This window comes from Spinacia oleracea, chromosome 2 (genome assembly GCF_020520425.1).
Source record: "Spinacia oleracea cultivar Varoflay chromosome 2, BTI_SOV_V1, whole genome shotgun sequence".
Classification (NCBI taxonomy): domain Eukaryota; kingdom Viridiplantae; phylum Streptophyta; class Magnoliopsida; order Caryophyllales; family Amaranthaceae; genus Spinacia; species Spinacia oleracea.
The window spans coordinates 105,403,669-105,419,420 of NC_079488.1; the positions used below are offsets into that span (position 1 = coordinate 105,403,669).

Consider the following 15,752-nt stretch of genomic DNA (forward strand, 5'->3'; position numbering starts at 1 on the left):
GTGCCACGAGCGCTGCGCCCAGCATTGCTCGCGCGCACAACGAGCGAGGACTCGCGCGCACAGCCAGCATTGCTCGCGCGCACAACGAGCTATGTCGCCCGCCCAGCGAGCGATGTCGCCCGCCCAGCGAGCGATGCCGCGCGCCCAGCGAGCGATGGCTCGCGCGCCCAGCGAGCGATGGCTCGCGCGCCCAGCGAGCGATGTCGCGCGCCCAGCGAGCGATGTCGCGCGCGCACTGCGAGCGATAGCTCGCGTGCGATGAGCGCTGGCGCGCGCAGCGAGCACCAATGCGTGCGGAGGTTTGCGATGGGGATGCAGCAGCTATGCGACGAGCGCATGGGCTGCGCGCACATGGCCAGCAATGGCTGTGTGCGTGCGGCCCATGGGCGTGCAACGCGTAGGGTGTTTGCGTTACGATTAGATCGTTTTGAATGTTTAATTTGAAAATTTCAGTTCACGTAATTTTAATTAATTTTAAAATTAATAATTTAAATTAATTTCTTGGATTTTAATTTTGAATATTGTAATTATAATAAATGTTATTTATTCTAATTATTTTACTAAAATTAAAATCATGAATTAATTTAAATACGACTGAAATTAAATTAAACTTTTTGGATTCAATTATAAATTGATATGAGCTTTAAATTTTAATTAAATTTGTATGTTTCCGGTTGGACTAGAAATACATTTTTATGTTTAAAATTAGTAAAGCATATAAATTTATTGGTTTAAGTGGGAGCGCTTTTTAGTCATAAACTCTTGATTAGGTCTACGAATCCTTAAGGTTAAAACAACTTGATTAGAATTAATAAGGACTGAATAATTGGTAGATTATTGGTGCCCTTGATTAATTGCTGCAAATGTTTACATGATGCATAATGTGTTTTACTAACCAGCTATGTGGGCCATTCATGATAATGAATGGGTGAATGGTATATATTGTATATGTACTGTTTTGCAGGTTATGAAGTGACTAGTATGGCCCAAATAGAATAGAAAATATGGTCTGCGTACCATTAATTTGAATGTAATTGGTCTAAAGTACCAAAGTTATTTTTCAAATTCAAATATGGTCTGCGTACCATCAAATAGTTGTAATTAGTTATAGCTTATCCTATTTGAAGAAAATGGTGCCTCCCACGGAGATTTTCAAGACGGACTTTGAAGTCAAAACTTCAAGATGAAGTCGGGCCATACTAGATCACATTTATCTTATGCATGTTTTAAGTTATTTATTGTTTTAAATATGTCTTAAAATGCATGAGATCAAAAGCTTGATTATGTTGCATGATTAAGGATTTTAGTTCACTTAAAATCTAACCAACATAGTAAGAGCCTTAAGTTCCAAACTTAAAAATTGAGTTAAAAGGTGCCATGCCAAAATATACACTTGCTTGGATATCCTTTACATCAATCTAGTAATAGTTTTCGCTCAGCGAGGTGTTACTTATTGGTCCTAAAGGGGCAAGGTACGTACACAAATAATTGTGAGTACATGTTAGTTTTGGTGAAACTCAACGATATAAGTAAGGAGTCCTTTTATGTCGTGGCAAATTCGATAGGTTTACCTAATAAGTTCTTAGACGTACCTATCAACCAAGAATAGTTTCTAGACTATTAGCAAAAGGCTTTTGCTTACCTAAGATGTTCTAGGATTAAGTCGACAAACTGTGCTTAGTTCTTCAATGATTTTAGGATCTTGGAATCATTTTATTCACACCTGCCGGAACACATAACTTGAATAAAATGCTTAATAAACATTGAATTATGCATGTATGCTAGAATTTAAGTTTATTAAGAGAAACTGTGAATGGTTATTTATTTGTTTATTCTTTTCAATTGTAGTTTTTAATATGGCAAACAACAATTCATTCAACATTCGATCAATTCTCGAAAAGGAGAAGTTGAACGGGAAAAACTTCCTTGACTGGCAAAGGAACTTGCAAATAGTTCTTATGCAGGAAGAAAAGGAGTATGTCCTAGATGAGGCGATGCCCGAAGCTGCAGGCGACGGGGTCACTCAGGCAGCCCTCAATCGTTGGATTGATGCCAACAAGGATGTGAAATGTCTAATGCTCGCCACCATGAGTGCGGATCTACAGAAAACGTTCATCAACTCAGATGCTTTCACAATCATCAGTGAGTTGAAGAACATGTTCCAAGATCTGGCTCGAGTCGAAAGATTCGAGACTCATAGGCAAATTCTTGAGACTAAGCTTAAGAAAGGCGAGCCCGTAAGTCCACATGTTCTCAAAATGATTGGACTCATTGAGAATATGAGTCGGCTGGATCAGCAGTTTTCTCAGGAAATGGCTATAGACACCATCCTCCATTCTCTTCATAGCGGGTATGATCAGTTCAAACTGAACTACAGTATGAATAGTCTGGACAAAACGCTCACTGAGCTTCACGGTATGCTGAAGACCGCTGAAAAGACGCTCAAAAGTGATAAGCAGGATGTGCTTATGGTGCGTGGGGGCAAGTTCAAGAAATCTGGAAAGAAGAGGAATGCTAAGAAAGGTGGCAACAAGGCCAGCCCAACTAAGCAAACTGGCGCCAAATCTGCAAAGAGGAAGGTCAGTCAACCCACTTCTGAATCCGAATGCTTCTACTGCAAAAAGAAGGGGCATTGGAAGAGAGATTGCTTGAAGCTAAAGGAAGATCAGAAGAACGGAACAGTCGTTCCATCTTCAGGTATTTTCGTTATAGACTGTATACTTGCTAATTCAACTTCTTGGGTATTAGATACAGGTTGTGGCTCACACTTATGTTCCAATCCACAGGGACTAAGAAGAAGTAGAAAGTTAAGCAAGGGTGAAGTCGACCTACGAGTGGGAAATGGAGCACGGATTGCTGCATTAGCCGCAGGAACTTACTATTTGTCGTTGCCCTCCGGGCTAGTTTTGGAACTGGAAGAATGTTTCCATGTTCCAAGTCTTACTAAAAACATCATTTCAGTTTCTTGCTTAGATGCTAAGGGATTTTCCTTTTTAATAAAAGACAATAGTTGTTCGTTTTATTTTAAAGAGATGTTTTATGGATCTGCTAGATTAGTCAATGGACTTTATTTATTAGATCACGACAAACAAGTATATAACATAAATACCAAAAAGGCCAAAAAGGATGATTCAGATCTCACCTATCTGTGGCATTGTCGATTAGGTCATATAAACTTGAAACGCTTAGAAAGACTTCAAAATGAAGGAATTCTAGAACCATTTGACTTAGAGGATTATGGTAAATGCGAATCATGTTTACTTGGCAAAATGACAAAGCAACCTTTCTCTAAAGTTGGAGAAAGAGCAAATGAACTATTGGGTTTAATCCATACAGATGTATGTGGACCAATGAGTACAAATGCTAGAGGTGGTTTCAGCTACTTTATCACTTTCACTGATGACTTCAGTAGGTATGGTTATGTCTACCTAAGGAAGCATAAGTCTGAATCCTTTGACAAATTCAAGGAATTTCAGAGTGAAGTAGAGAATCAATTAGGCAAGAAGATTAAGGCACTGCGGTCTGATAGAGGCGGTGAATATCTGAGCTATGAATTTGATGACCATCTGAAAGAATGTGGAATTCTATCAGAATTGACTCCTCCTGGAACACCACAATGGAACGGTGTGTCAGAACGGAGGAACAGAACCTTGCTAGACATGGTCAGGTCAATGATGGGTCAGGCCGAACTTCCATTAGAATTTTGGGGACATGCAATAAATACAGCTGCACTCACTATAAATAGAGCTCCGTCTAAAGCTGTCGAAAAGACTCCATACGAATTATGGTTTGGAAAGCCTCCAAATGTGTCTTTTCTTAAGATTTGGGGATGTGAAGTATACGTCAAACGATTAATTTCAGACAAACTTCATCCAAAATCTGACAAATGTATCCTTGTGGGCTATCCAAAGGAAACAAAGGGGTATTACTTCTACAATACATCTGAGAACAAAGTGTTTGTTGCTCGAGATGGTGTCTTTTTGGAGAAGGATCACATTTCCAAAATGACAAGTGGGAGAAAAGTAGACCTCGAAGAAATTCGAGTCGAACAACAAACTCTAGAGAATGCTCAAGATGACATTCAGGATGAAACTCAGAGATCTTTAGAAGAATCTGGTGAGAATCATGGTCAATCTAGAAATGTTACCCCGCGTAGATCGCAAAGATATAGATCTCAACCGGAAAGGTACTTAGGTATTTTGACGAACGAGAGCTATGACGTTCTATTACTTGAAAGTGATGAACCTGCGACTTACAAACAAGCTATGACGAGCCCTAGCTCCAAGCAATGGCAAGAAGCCATGCAATCTGAATTAGACTCCATGTCTGAAAACCAAGTATGGGATTTGGTCGATTTGCCAGATGGCTACCAAGCCATTGGAAGCAAATGGGTTTTCAAACTGAAAAAGGACAAGGATGGGAAACTTGAAGTTTTCAAAGCTAGATTGGTTGCAAAAGGTTACAGGCAAGTCCACGGTGTGGATTACGATGAAACCTTTTCACCAGTTGCAATGCTAAAGTCTATTCGAATAATGTTAGCAATCGCTGCATATTACGATTACGAAATATGGCAGATGGATGTCAAAACTGCTTTCTTAAACGGCGTTTTAACAGAAACTGTGTTTTTGACACAGCCTGAAGGTTTTGAGGATCCAAAGAATGCTAAAAAGGTATGCAAGCTAAAGAAGTCAATCCACGGATTGAAGCAGGCATCCAGGAGCTGGAATATACGTTTTGATGAAGCCGTCAATGACTTTGGTTTCATCAAGAACGCGGACGAATCTTGTGTATACAAGAAGGTCAGTGGGAGCAAAATTGCTTTCCTAGCATTATATGTCGACGACATATTGCTTATCGGAAATGACATTCCTATGTTGAACTCTGTCAAGATTTGGCTTGGGAAATGTTTTTCGATGAAGGATCTAGGAGAAGCACAGTACATATTGGGCATCAAGATTTACAGAGATAGATCTAAAAAGATGATTGGACTTAGTCAAAGCACTTATATCAATAAGGTGCTTGATAGGTTCAAGATGGCGGACTCCAAGCGAGGCTACCTACCCATGTCTCATGGAATGACTCTAAGCAAGACTCAGTGCCCAAAAACACTTGATGAGCGTAGACGAATGAATGGGATTCCATATGCATCATTGATTGGTTCAATAATGTATGCTATGATATGTACACGCCCAGATGTTGCGTACGCACTCAGTGCTACGAGCAGATACCAGTCAGACCCAGGAGAGGCGCATTGGACTGCTGCCAAGAATATTCTGAAGTACCTGAAAAGGCACAAAGATGACTTCCTGGTCTATGGTGGAGATGATGAATTAATTGTTAAAGGCTATACGGACGCAAGTTTCCAAACCGACAAAGATGATTTTAGATCACAGTCTGGGTTTGTCTTCTGCCTCAACGGAGGAGCAGTAAGCTGGAAAAGTGCTAAGCAAAGCACCATTGCGGATTCTACAACTGAAGCGGAGTACATTGCTGCACATGAAGCAGCAAAGGAAGCTATATGGCTAAGGAAGTTCATAGGTGAACTTGGTGTAGTCCCCTCCATTAAAGGACCAATAGCCCTGTATTGTGATAATAACGGAGCTATGCACAGGCAAAAGAGCCTAGACACCACCAGAGAGTCAAGCATGTACTTCGTAGATTTCACCTTCTACGAGAGTTCGTTGAAAGAAAAGAAGTCGAGATAAGCAAAATTGGAACTGATGACAACATATCAGATCCATTAACTAAACCTCTGCCGCAGGCGAAGCACAACTCGCACACTGCAGCTATGGGAATCAAGCATATTGGAGAATGGCTTTGATGTCTCTGTTTAATGTTTTAAAGTTTTAGAGTTTAAATCTTTGTAAAACATTATTGGTTAATCATTCACAATAAATGAAATGAATTCATTTTTCCATTTAATTTGTGGTTTATTAAATGATGAGTCCCTTCAATTTGACGATATATTCAAGATAGACTGTCAGGACCAGTCCTGTGACTAAGAAATGTCTATCAAGTGAACTTGAATGTCAAAGGTTGAAAATGGTCCCTAATCGAAGTTTTCTATAAAATTGGACGCATAGAAAACGTTAGACGATTAGAATGCAAGATGACTAGTAGTTCTGTTTCTTGAACTATGTGGACATGGCAATGTCATAATCATTTGCATAGATACTTACTTTGGGAAGACTAGTATCGGACAAGACCTATGAAACTTTACTGAAAGAGATGAAAATCTGTCATGAGTAAATTTCATTAAATTATTAGACACTAAATCCTCAATACCTGAGTGATTTAAGATTACTTGTTTGAGAACTGGTTGCTTTGACGTTGACCAACCGTCGCACCGTAAAAGGAGGCTATAAAGGCAACGCTCAGGTAATCACCTATCAAACGAAGTCTAATCTCAAGATCGCAAGATTGGGATTGTCCTCCCATAAATCGGGATGAGATGCTTAAAAGTTGTACAAGGCCACTCGGAGAGCTAGAAACTGTGAAATGCATGGCCGTGCTCGGATGAATCATAGACTATGATTATCTGTTTATTTGATCAGTTGAACTCTGAAACCGAGGAACACCTCTGGACGTAATAAGGATGACAACTCTTACCTTATGTTCAAGAGCAAGCATCGAGCGACAAAGGAATTAGGAAATGCACACTTGTCCCTAAGGACAAGTGGGAGACTGAAGGAAATAATGCCCTTGGTCCAAGTATGCATTCTATGTTAAGTCTAATAAATGCGGTTCAGTATTAATTAACAAGTTAATAATTCAGTGAGATCAAGTGAGCTGAATGCCTAGCTAGAGGTCGCTTCAGTTCAAGTGGAATTAATGATATTAATCCACATCTTACTCTTGACTGAACCCGTAGGGTCACACAAATAGTACGTAAACGGATCAAGTATTTAATGGCATTAAATACTCCATCTATGAATATTCGGAACCGACGGATCTTGGTTTCAGTGGGAGCTAAGATCGTCACAGGCAAGAAATGAATACTCCGGAAACGATGATATTGCCGGAAACGGAAATATGGATCGTATCGGAAATATAAATATTATCCAAGTCGTAGATGTTGCCGGAAACGGAAACATGGTACGTATCGGAAAATATTATCGGAAATGGAAATATTGCCGGAAACGGAAATATTGTCAGAATCGGAAATATTACCGGAATCGGAAAATAATTCCGGAAACGGAAATATTAAATATTTGTTCGAAACGGAAATTAATTCCGGAATCGGAAATATTAAATATTGTTCGTATCGGAAATGAATTCCGGAATCGGAAAATTTAATCGGAAGCGCATCGTACGAATAAGCATCGGACGAGGCCTGCCGGACGAGGCCCAGCACGAAGCCAGGCCATCGCCCAGCAAGCCAAGCGCGCCGCACAAACAGCCACGCCAGGCCCAGCGCAAGGCCAGGCCCAGCAGGCTGCGCAGCGCGCACAGCGCGCACAGCACGCGCAGCGCGCAGCGCGCGCGGGCGCTGCGTGGGCTGCTGCTCGCGCGCACGCATGGGGGCCCATCGTGGTTTCCGTGCGTGTGTGTGAAAGTGTTTGTGTTCGTGCACGTTTCCTAAAACATGCAGAGTTCGGTTAATGATTAAATTCCTAATTCTATTTGATAAATTAATTAAATTAGAGTTCTTGTAGGATTCTAGGTTTAATTAATTTGTATCTGAATAGGATTTCGATTCCCTTTCCATACCCCTATAAATATGAGGCTAGGGCTCACAATTTATAACAAGTTTCAAAGTATTCAAAAGTGAGTTTTTTGAGAGAAAATTAAAACACACATCTTGCTCATAAAAGTGCCAAAATTTTCTAGTACCTGAAGGGCGATTCTAGTTGGTCAATCTTAAGGCGGATCCGGACGTGCTGTGGACTATCTACGGAGGGACGACACTTGGAGTCCTAAAGACTTGTTCTTGTTCGGTTCGGGCGCAGCTAGGGAGGGCACGCAACAAAGAGTATGCATCTAAATTATGCTATATGATTATGTGTAAATAATATGTTGTCCTGGGTTAATGGTTGTTTCCGCATGATCTATGTAATGTCATATGTATCATAACCTAACAAGAGACGTATCACCATTGCCTATTTCCTTGGCTTCCTTTTGAAACTGAGAGATTTGTTGTTTATAGTAATACTTCTAAACCTGGAATACGATGTGTAAAAATGAAACAGGAAGGTCATAGATGATTCTCTCGCCAACTCCAAGTCCCTGAATAGAACTACCTTACTTATGATCTTGATATACAATACCTTACTAGAAAAGCTAATTTTATTATAGATGCTTGAGTCAAAATCTTACCTAAATTCGATCCTACCTTTCTACGAGCCAAACAAGATGATATGTAAAACCTAGAAGTGAAGTTGTTAAGAATAAAGGAAATGTTTGTTTAAATGCGTTAAGTCAGTACCGAGACCAACTTTGATTGATGAGACTAAGGAAATATTTGTTATGGAAGTCAAGTTCCTTAAGGATAAAGGAAACGTTTGCTTGAATGCGAGGCCAACTTTGAATTATGATATTAGGAAAGCACGAGTTAAGGATTTGCAATAGGAACAAATAATCGTTGCGGAAGTCATGACCATTACGTTCGAGATTATTCTGAGCTATCACCATCAGCTACACGTACTAAAAGATCGTCTATTGACAACGAACATAGAACCAATGACGTTGTTAGCATGCCTCAGAAACCCATGAATGGAGTGGATTAAATGATACCAATGATGCTTGTAATGCTTTTCTAATGATTCTGTAATCGCCCATGTTACTCGTTGATACTCTTCCATTTATAATTTATCATATATGTTCAGAGTCATACCAAATAGGTTAATATGTGTAGGTTGTTAAGTACTAGGTGATTTGAGAAAGTTTAGACATATTTAAATGTTGTAATGTAAAGATTATAGGTTGGCAAATATAAGGACTGTTGAAATTTATTCATGTAACAAAATGAGAGTAAGTTACTCCAATGACTAAGGGACAAAAAGTTCGAAATTGAAAGTTTATCAGACAACTAGGGAAAGGAACATTTTAGTTGCCTATAGTAAGTGTGCGAATATATTTCAAAGAGGATATATGATAGACCCCTTTAGAGCGAACACGGTTTTAGGTTTCACCCTATCATTCTGTCGTGAGATGAGTTAATCTAATTGAGGTAATCATTTGAAGAACGATAACATGAAGATGTCACTTGGGAACCCCGATCTTATGAGCAAAGAAACGATAATGTATGAGTATTATAGAGGACCAAGATAAGTTACCATTGTGCGTCATACATTTGGTATCAATAGAATTGGTACAAAAGTAGTTTTTAAGGTTCGTTGAGCTATTAAGAATATATTAGAGGTTGTAAACCAAATACCATAAAGTTAGCTGAAATTATTTTGGGATTATCAATTGTATGTGAGATCTTGATGAATCATAATTAAGACCCGTGCTTTGATACATTAGTAAACCTACCTATGGATAGTTTAAGAATTTTGGAGAAACCTAAGGAACAAATTTGAAGAAAATACAGGAGTTCTGGAAGTTTCGAAATATGTCAAGTTGGCAAGAAAGTAGTTTCGAAGGCTATGGAATGGCAATCTAGAATGAACAACCTAGACTAATCTATGCTAAAGTATCTATCATGCATATGTTTTGGGTATATGTAGAAGTCTCAACCAGGCTATGTTCAAGGATCGAGTCTCGTAATTTGGGCTGAGCCCTCCATTGTTGAAAGAATTTGACTTAGGAGAGAAATTGTTGAACACCATTGTTTTGAAGTAAAATCAAAGAAACGCATGTTGAAGGACTAAAAGATGATTGATATGCCTCTATTAAGGAAGCTAAGAAGTTAAATAGAAATATTATGAACCCCACATGAGTTATGTTAAAAGACCCATATGAGTTGACACATGAATAAGATCTTGAGGATTCTACCAAGATAAGTTATCAAGAATTAATCTATCAATAAGGTTGATGCTAGCATTGAATATTAGAAAATTCGAAAAGAATGATTGAGGAACGCAATGGGATTGAGATTAGAAAATCAACATATGACATGTCTGTAGGACGAGGTAGTCTGAACTAAGTTCTTTGGAGCTAGATGGTTTCGTATAAAGGCACACTGGATGGCTTAACATTGTTGGCAAAATCTGAGGTTTTTTCGACTTAGAATATAAAGGATAAGTAACAAAGTCATATGTCTAACGATGTATTCCTAGTCACATGATTGGACTCGAACCCCTGCAACGAGCGTAGTCAACAAAGTTATCTGACGTAAAAGAAAAGATCGAAGATTGAAATCAAAACGAATCAAGTAATGAAAGTCAACGACAAGATTCCTGGAACAAAGGAGCCCAATAGCAAATGAAAGCGAATTTCAAACATTCGTCTAAGAATGATATGATGTACGAATCACTATGTTTTCTGTGAATGTGTAATGTATCAACCATGCTTATGCGTGAGATCAAATGATTGTTATGACCTGTATGTTTTCAATGAATGACGAATAGAACGATTAAGTATGAGTTGAATGATTTCTATGAAAGGCTAGTTCGACTGAGCTCCAGTTTCGAGGACGAAACTTTTTCTAAGGGGGTAAGGATGTAATACCCCGAAATTTTTAAACTCGATTTATTAAAATTAAATATATTTATTAGCTTGATTTCGTTTTAAATGAATTACGAATAATCGAATTTTGATATTTTAAGCGTTTTTACGATTTATTTTAACGATAAATTTATAAACGAAAAATTATTTATTTTTCGAATTATTTTAGCTAAACATTTCTATTTTTAGTAGTTTCCATAAATGGCTGAATTTTGGCCTAATCTTGTGAAATTGCCCTTAAAAGAGTCAAAATTCCCTTTTCTCTTTTCCTGCTTGCTTTCCACGTACAAATGAGTGGAGAATTTTTCTTCCTCCTCCTCTTCCCTAAAAACCAGTTCTATTCATTGCAAAGTCCCAATTGCTTTTCTTTTCTTCAATTACAAAATTCAGTTCAATTCTGAAATTCAACATCAAAAATCAAACCAAAAACCAAGTTCACTTCCCTTTTTGTTTCTCTTTGAATCGAACCACCACCAATGCTCAACCACCACTGTCGCAGCCGCCCAACACCACCACCAACCACCTCTGACTACCACCCCTACCACCGTCGACCCCCCTCCAGCACAACCACATGCCCCACCGTCTCCCCTCTCCTCTCCCACGAATCCCATTCTCCCTCCCCTGTATCTTTTTCTCTTTCCTTGCTCGCACCACCACACCGCAACCAACTCACCACCTTCTAAACCCAATACCGCCCCAAAATCCACGACGAGCCGCCCTTGTCTTCACCCAAAACTGACCGAAAAACCAACCCCAAACTCCCCTGCTTTTCTCTTCCTTGTTCGCACCCCTTCCTCCTCCCTTTACTGTTATGCCGCCGCCAACCACCAATCCCCACCGTCACCATCACCGTCTAAATATCCGGCGAAGCTCAACCCAGCCACCACCCTTCGGGATCCCCTGTGCCGTGCACCCCCCTCCCCTGCTTCCAATTCGTGCCCCTTTTCCTTTTCTCAAAAATCCAAAACTAAGGTTTCTAAGTTAAACTCAAAATTTAAAGTTGGGCCAAACCATTTTGGGCCTTGGGTAAGACCAGATCTGAATTTTCAGATTTTTAATTTGGCCATAGTTATGTTTTAATAAGTTTTTATAATCTAATTAATTACTAATGAAATTGTTTATTATAATATTATTATTTTTCAAGTAGAAAAAAATGTATATATTTAATTTCCGTTTTACTAAAAATTCACTACCTTGAATTAATAAAAATGAAATTTAAATAATATTTCCATGAAAACTTGATTTATAAAATATATATGTATTTCGATTGAAAATTCGAATAATAATAATATTTCGTTAAATTTCGAAATTATATTTTATTAAAATTCGTTATTTATAAATTCGTTACTTATAAAATTTATGATTTTATAAAACATCGATTTAAAATTATTTACCGACCTAGTACTAATTAAATGATTTATTTTTTTTGAAAGAAATTGGACTCGGAGCTCAGGACGAACGAACCAACGAAAATCCTTAGCAAAATCGCGGAAGTGAGGTAACGGCTATTGCTAGTACCCGCAATCCCCTTATAAATATGATTTATGAAATTATGACGTTATGATTGAATTTATGAATTAAATGTTTTGATGTGTTTTATGGATTGTGGGATGAAATATGATTTGTTTGAATTGTTTATTATAATATGATTTGATTGAGTTTTCTCATAAAATTATGTTTATGCAATGCTTTGAAAGAAATAATATGTTTATTGATCCCAGGATCAAAATGATGTTTTATGAGCTAAATGAGTTATGTTATTTCGAACTGAAATACAAGCCAAGGCTTGGTAAAATTATACAAAACATGATAAATGAAAGTGAAAGACCTGGTTTGTCTGGCGGTATATAAACTACCATCTTCCTATCTATCGGTCATGCATGCACCACGGACACCTGTCCACCCATGGATTACGAGCCCAGGCTCCCATGGTTTATGAGCCCAGGCTCAGGGCCCAGGCCCCATGTTACGATGAGCCCAGGCTCTTATGGGCCCAGGCCCAGTGGAGAATTCCTTCACGGTTCGTACTTGCCGACAACTAGCATGTTAAATTGCAAAGTTTATGAATGAATTGAATATGATGTTTTATTAAATGTTTTACTTATTCTATTCTCCCTGTGTTATTAAATAAAATGAATTGAAATGAATTTACGCTGCTAGAATAGTTCGTTACTGAGTCTTCGGCTCACCGTTTTGTTTTCCGTTTTAGGTACTGCGGGGAATGATGGACACAAGTAGTGGCGAGGAGTTTCACTTTAATATTATCCACCTAGTTTATGTTTACGGTTCTAATAATTTAATAAGTTTTAATTAAAGACTTTTAGTAAGTTATGCACTTTTATTTTGATAATATAAAGGATTATATATATATTTTGGAGTATTTAAAGCCTTATGATTGATGGTTGCCTTGTAATTTCCGAAAAGGAAGTTACGGCAGGTAATGTCCCGACCAATTAGGTTAATTCCGCTGCTAATTATGTGTTAATTATTGAATTAGAGGTCGGGGCGTTACAATAATTTATTTGAATTTCCTTCTTTAGTAGATAAGAATATAATAATAATAAAAGTTATAACCCCATTCCGTTTAGTTTTGTTTGTAGTTACACAACTTTCGTCTTAAATAAAACGAAATATCTATACTTTTGAATCTCGCATTAGCCCAGTACATATATGTATGGAACATACTATAATAAGTTTATTTTTATTTTTGTTGTCAATAGTATATTCCTTAAGTCTCATGTGTATTTTAAGAATTGACTGTGTTCTTGATGCTTAAAATAGATAAGGAATTGACTATGAACATTGTGATGTTGTTAATTAACTTGATAGTTGATTCTCGTAATTATTCATTTGAATTTTCTTTTCCAATCCTCGTTATGTTGATAGCAATAGGTTATGTATAATTATTTGAATTTCTTTGTTCAATCCTCGTATGAATGTTACGAAACGATTTATTTCACATATTTCGTATTGGTTAAGTATTACGATTAATCGCGATCATTTGTCCTTTAATTATGTGATTTGACCCATTGGTCATTAAAGTTGGAACACGCTTTTTGTATTGGTACAAGGTTTACAGAATATAATACAGTTACATTTCAAAAAGGGACCCTTGCACTCTAGGTTGGTACCCTTTACTATTATAAAGGTATCAATCGTTAATGTATTAGAACTTAGTTTTAAATTCAAAGACTTAGCCGAATTTAATCTTGCATTTGAAAAGGCTAATATTGTAGAAGAATGTAATAATAATAAAAACTTATAACCCCATTCCGTTTAGTGTTGTTTGTAGTTACACAACCTCCGTTTTGGGTAAGTCTCATTCTCGAGTTCGAACTCCCTTAAATATAATTAACATGAAAATATATTTATCTCGGGTAAGAAGATTACACATCCGTATTAAATTAATATTTGTACAATTTTTTGACTTTTACAACTTATTATTTCATTAAACAAAACATATGTATTACATTTATAAAATAGAAGGTAAAAGAAACTAAATATTTGTAATGTAAAATAGAGGGAAAAGGTGAAAAAGAGGGAAAAAGGTGAAAATGAGGGAAAAAGTGAAGGGGGGTTTTGGTGGGAAAATCAAAGAGGAAACTTAATAAAAAAACCTAGTCCCATCAGCAAACTGAAGAGAGAGAATCAACAAATCCCTAACTCAACACATCGCAAGAATCGTCATGAACACTACTCACCAAGTTTCTGCAGAACAAATTCTACAAGGTAATAACCCATCTCTATATTTTGATGTTCTTTCAAATTTTTCTAATTAGTGATTCAATGTAGCTAATTAAGTGTAATTCAATTTAGGAAAAGCACCATTGGCAAGGAAGCGACAAACATATAAAAGGGAGAATCTAAAAGAAAGAATACAACATTATATCATTACTCCTATAGTTATTTGACCTCATTAGTCCACAAAAGGGAGAATTTAAAAACAAGAATACGACATTGATTACTGTTAAATTCAAGACTAACTATATTAAACGTCATATTCCCTCAAAAAATAAATAAATTATTATACGTCATAATAATTAATAGGAATACAATATAAAAGTGCCTAAAAAGGGAGAATCCAAAAGTGAGAATACAACATAAGTGCCTAAAAAGGAGAATTCAACCATACACCATGATAATAATATAAATGGCATAAACACCAAAATGTCCAACTCCTATGTAGGACGACATAATAAATCACCACCACAAGAAGTGTCATCATGGGCATCCGGGGAGTAGAAGGAACCGTCACTCTCATCCTTAGAAGATAATTATTCATTATTTCTTGTATGATGCTGTAAAAACAATCATTAGCAATATTTTACAAAATCAAGTCCATGTTTTTCGCACATATTCAATACCAATACAACATTATATAGTACTGATATATAACATTTCAATACCAATACAGAAGCGAAGCAACCATTAGCAATATTTTACAAAATCAAGTGCATCTTTTCCGCACATTATTCAATACCAATACAACATATATAGTACTGATATATAACATTTCAATACCAATACATAAGCAAAGCAACCATTAGCAATATTTTACAAAATCAAATCCATGTTTTTTCACATAATTTCAATACCAATACAACATTATATAGAACTATTACATAACGTTTCAGTACCAATACATAAGCAAATCTAAGCGGAGCAGAGCATTCTTAAATTCTGACCGGTGAATTTAGCCCTAAATGAACTACAATTCATAATCAACAATGAGGGAGATCTTAATCACACAACCAAAATTCAAAATTACCCATAAATTCAAAACAATTATAGTTCTTTTAGCCCTAAATTCACAAATTGAAAACCCTAAATCTAAACCTAACCTTGAAAAGATCCATACCTAGAATTTTCGAGCTATCAACAATGGTTAATGTAGATGAGTTGTAAAGAAAAATACTTATAAACAAAAAAAATTACTATTTTCATAAAAAAGTGGAATTAGAGTAAAATCATGAAATTGTTTACAAAATAGAGATAAACTTACAATTGTTAATGAAGATGAGTTATTGTGCACATAATTTTGGACGGTTGAGAGGAGAAGTGTTGTGGGAGATGAGAGCTCAGTAGAAGAGTCAACAATGGTGAGGACTTGGGGAGGAGAGAGAAATCTCTGAAGTTGGATGTTT

At 37.0% G+C, this 15,752-nt stretch overlaps 1 protein-coding gene across 1 annotated transcript; it reads left to right on the forward strand.

The window, feature by feature from the left end:
- Positions 1-2,363: 2,363 nt before the first annotated feature.
- Positions 2,364-2,872, forward strand: LOC130467155 (uncharacterized). The gene is made up of 2 exons (XM_056835591.1): positions 2,364-2,697; positions 2,787-2,872. Exons 1-2 carry the CDS (start codon positions 2,379-2,381, stop codon positions 2,801-2,803), a joined length of 336 nt encoding a protein of 111 aa, XP_056691569.1. The 5' UTR covers positions 2,364-2,378; the 3' UTR covers positions 2,804-2,872.
- Positions 2,873-15,752: the final 12,880 nt, after the last annotated feature.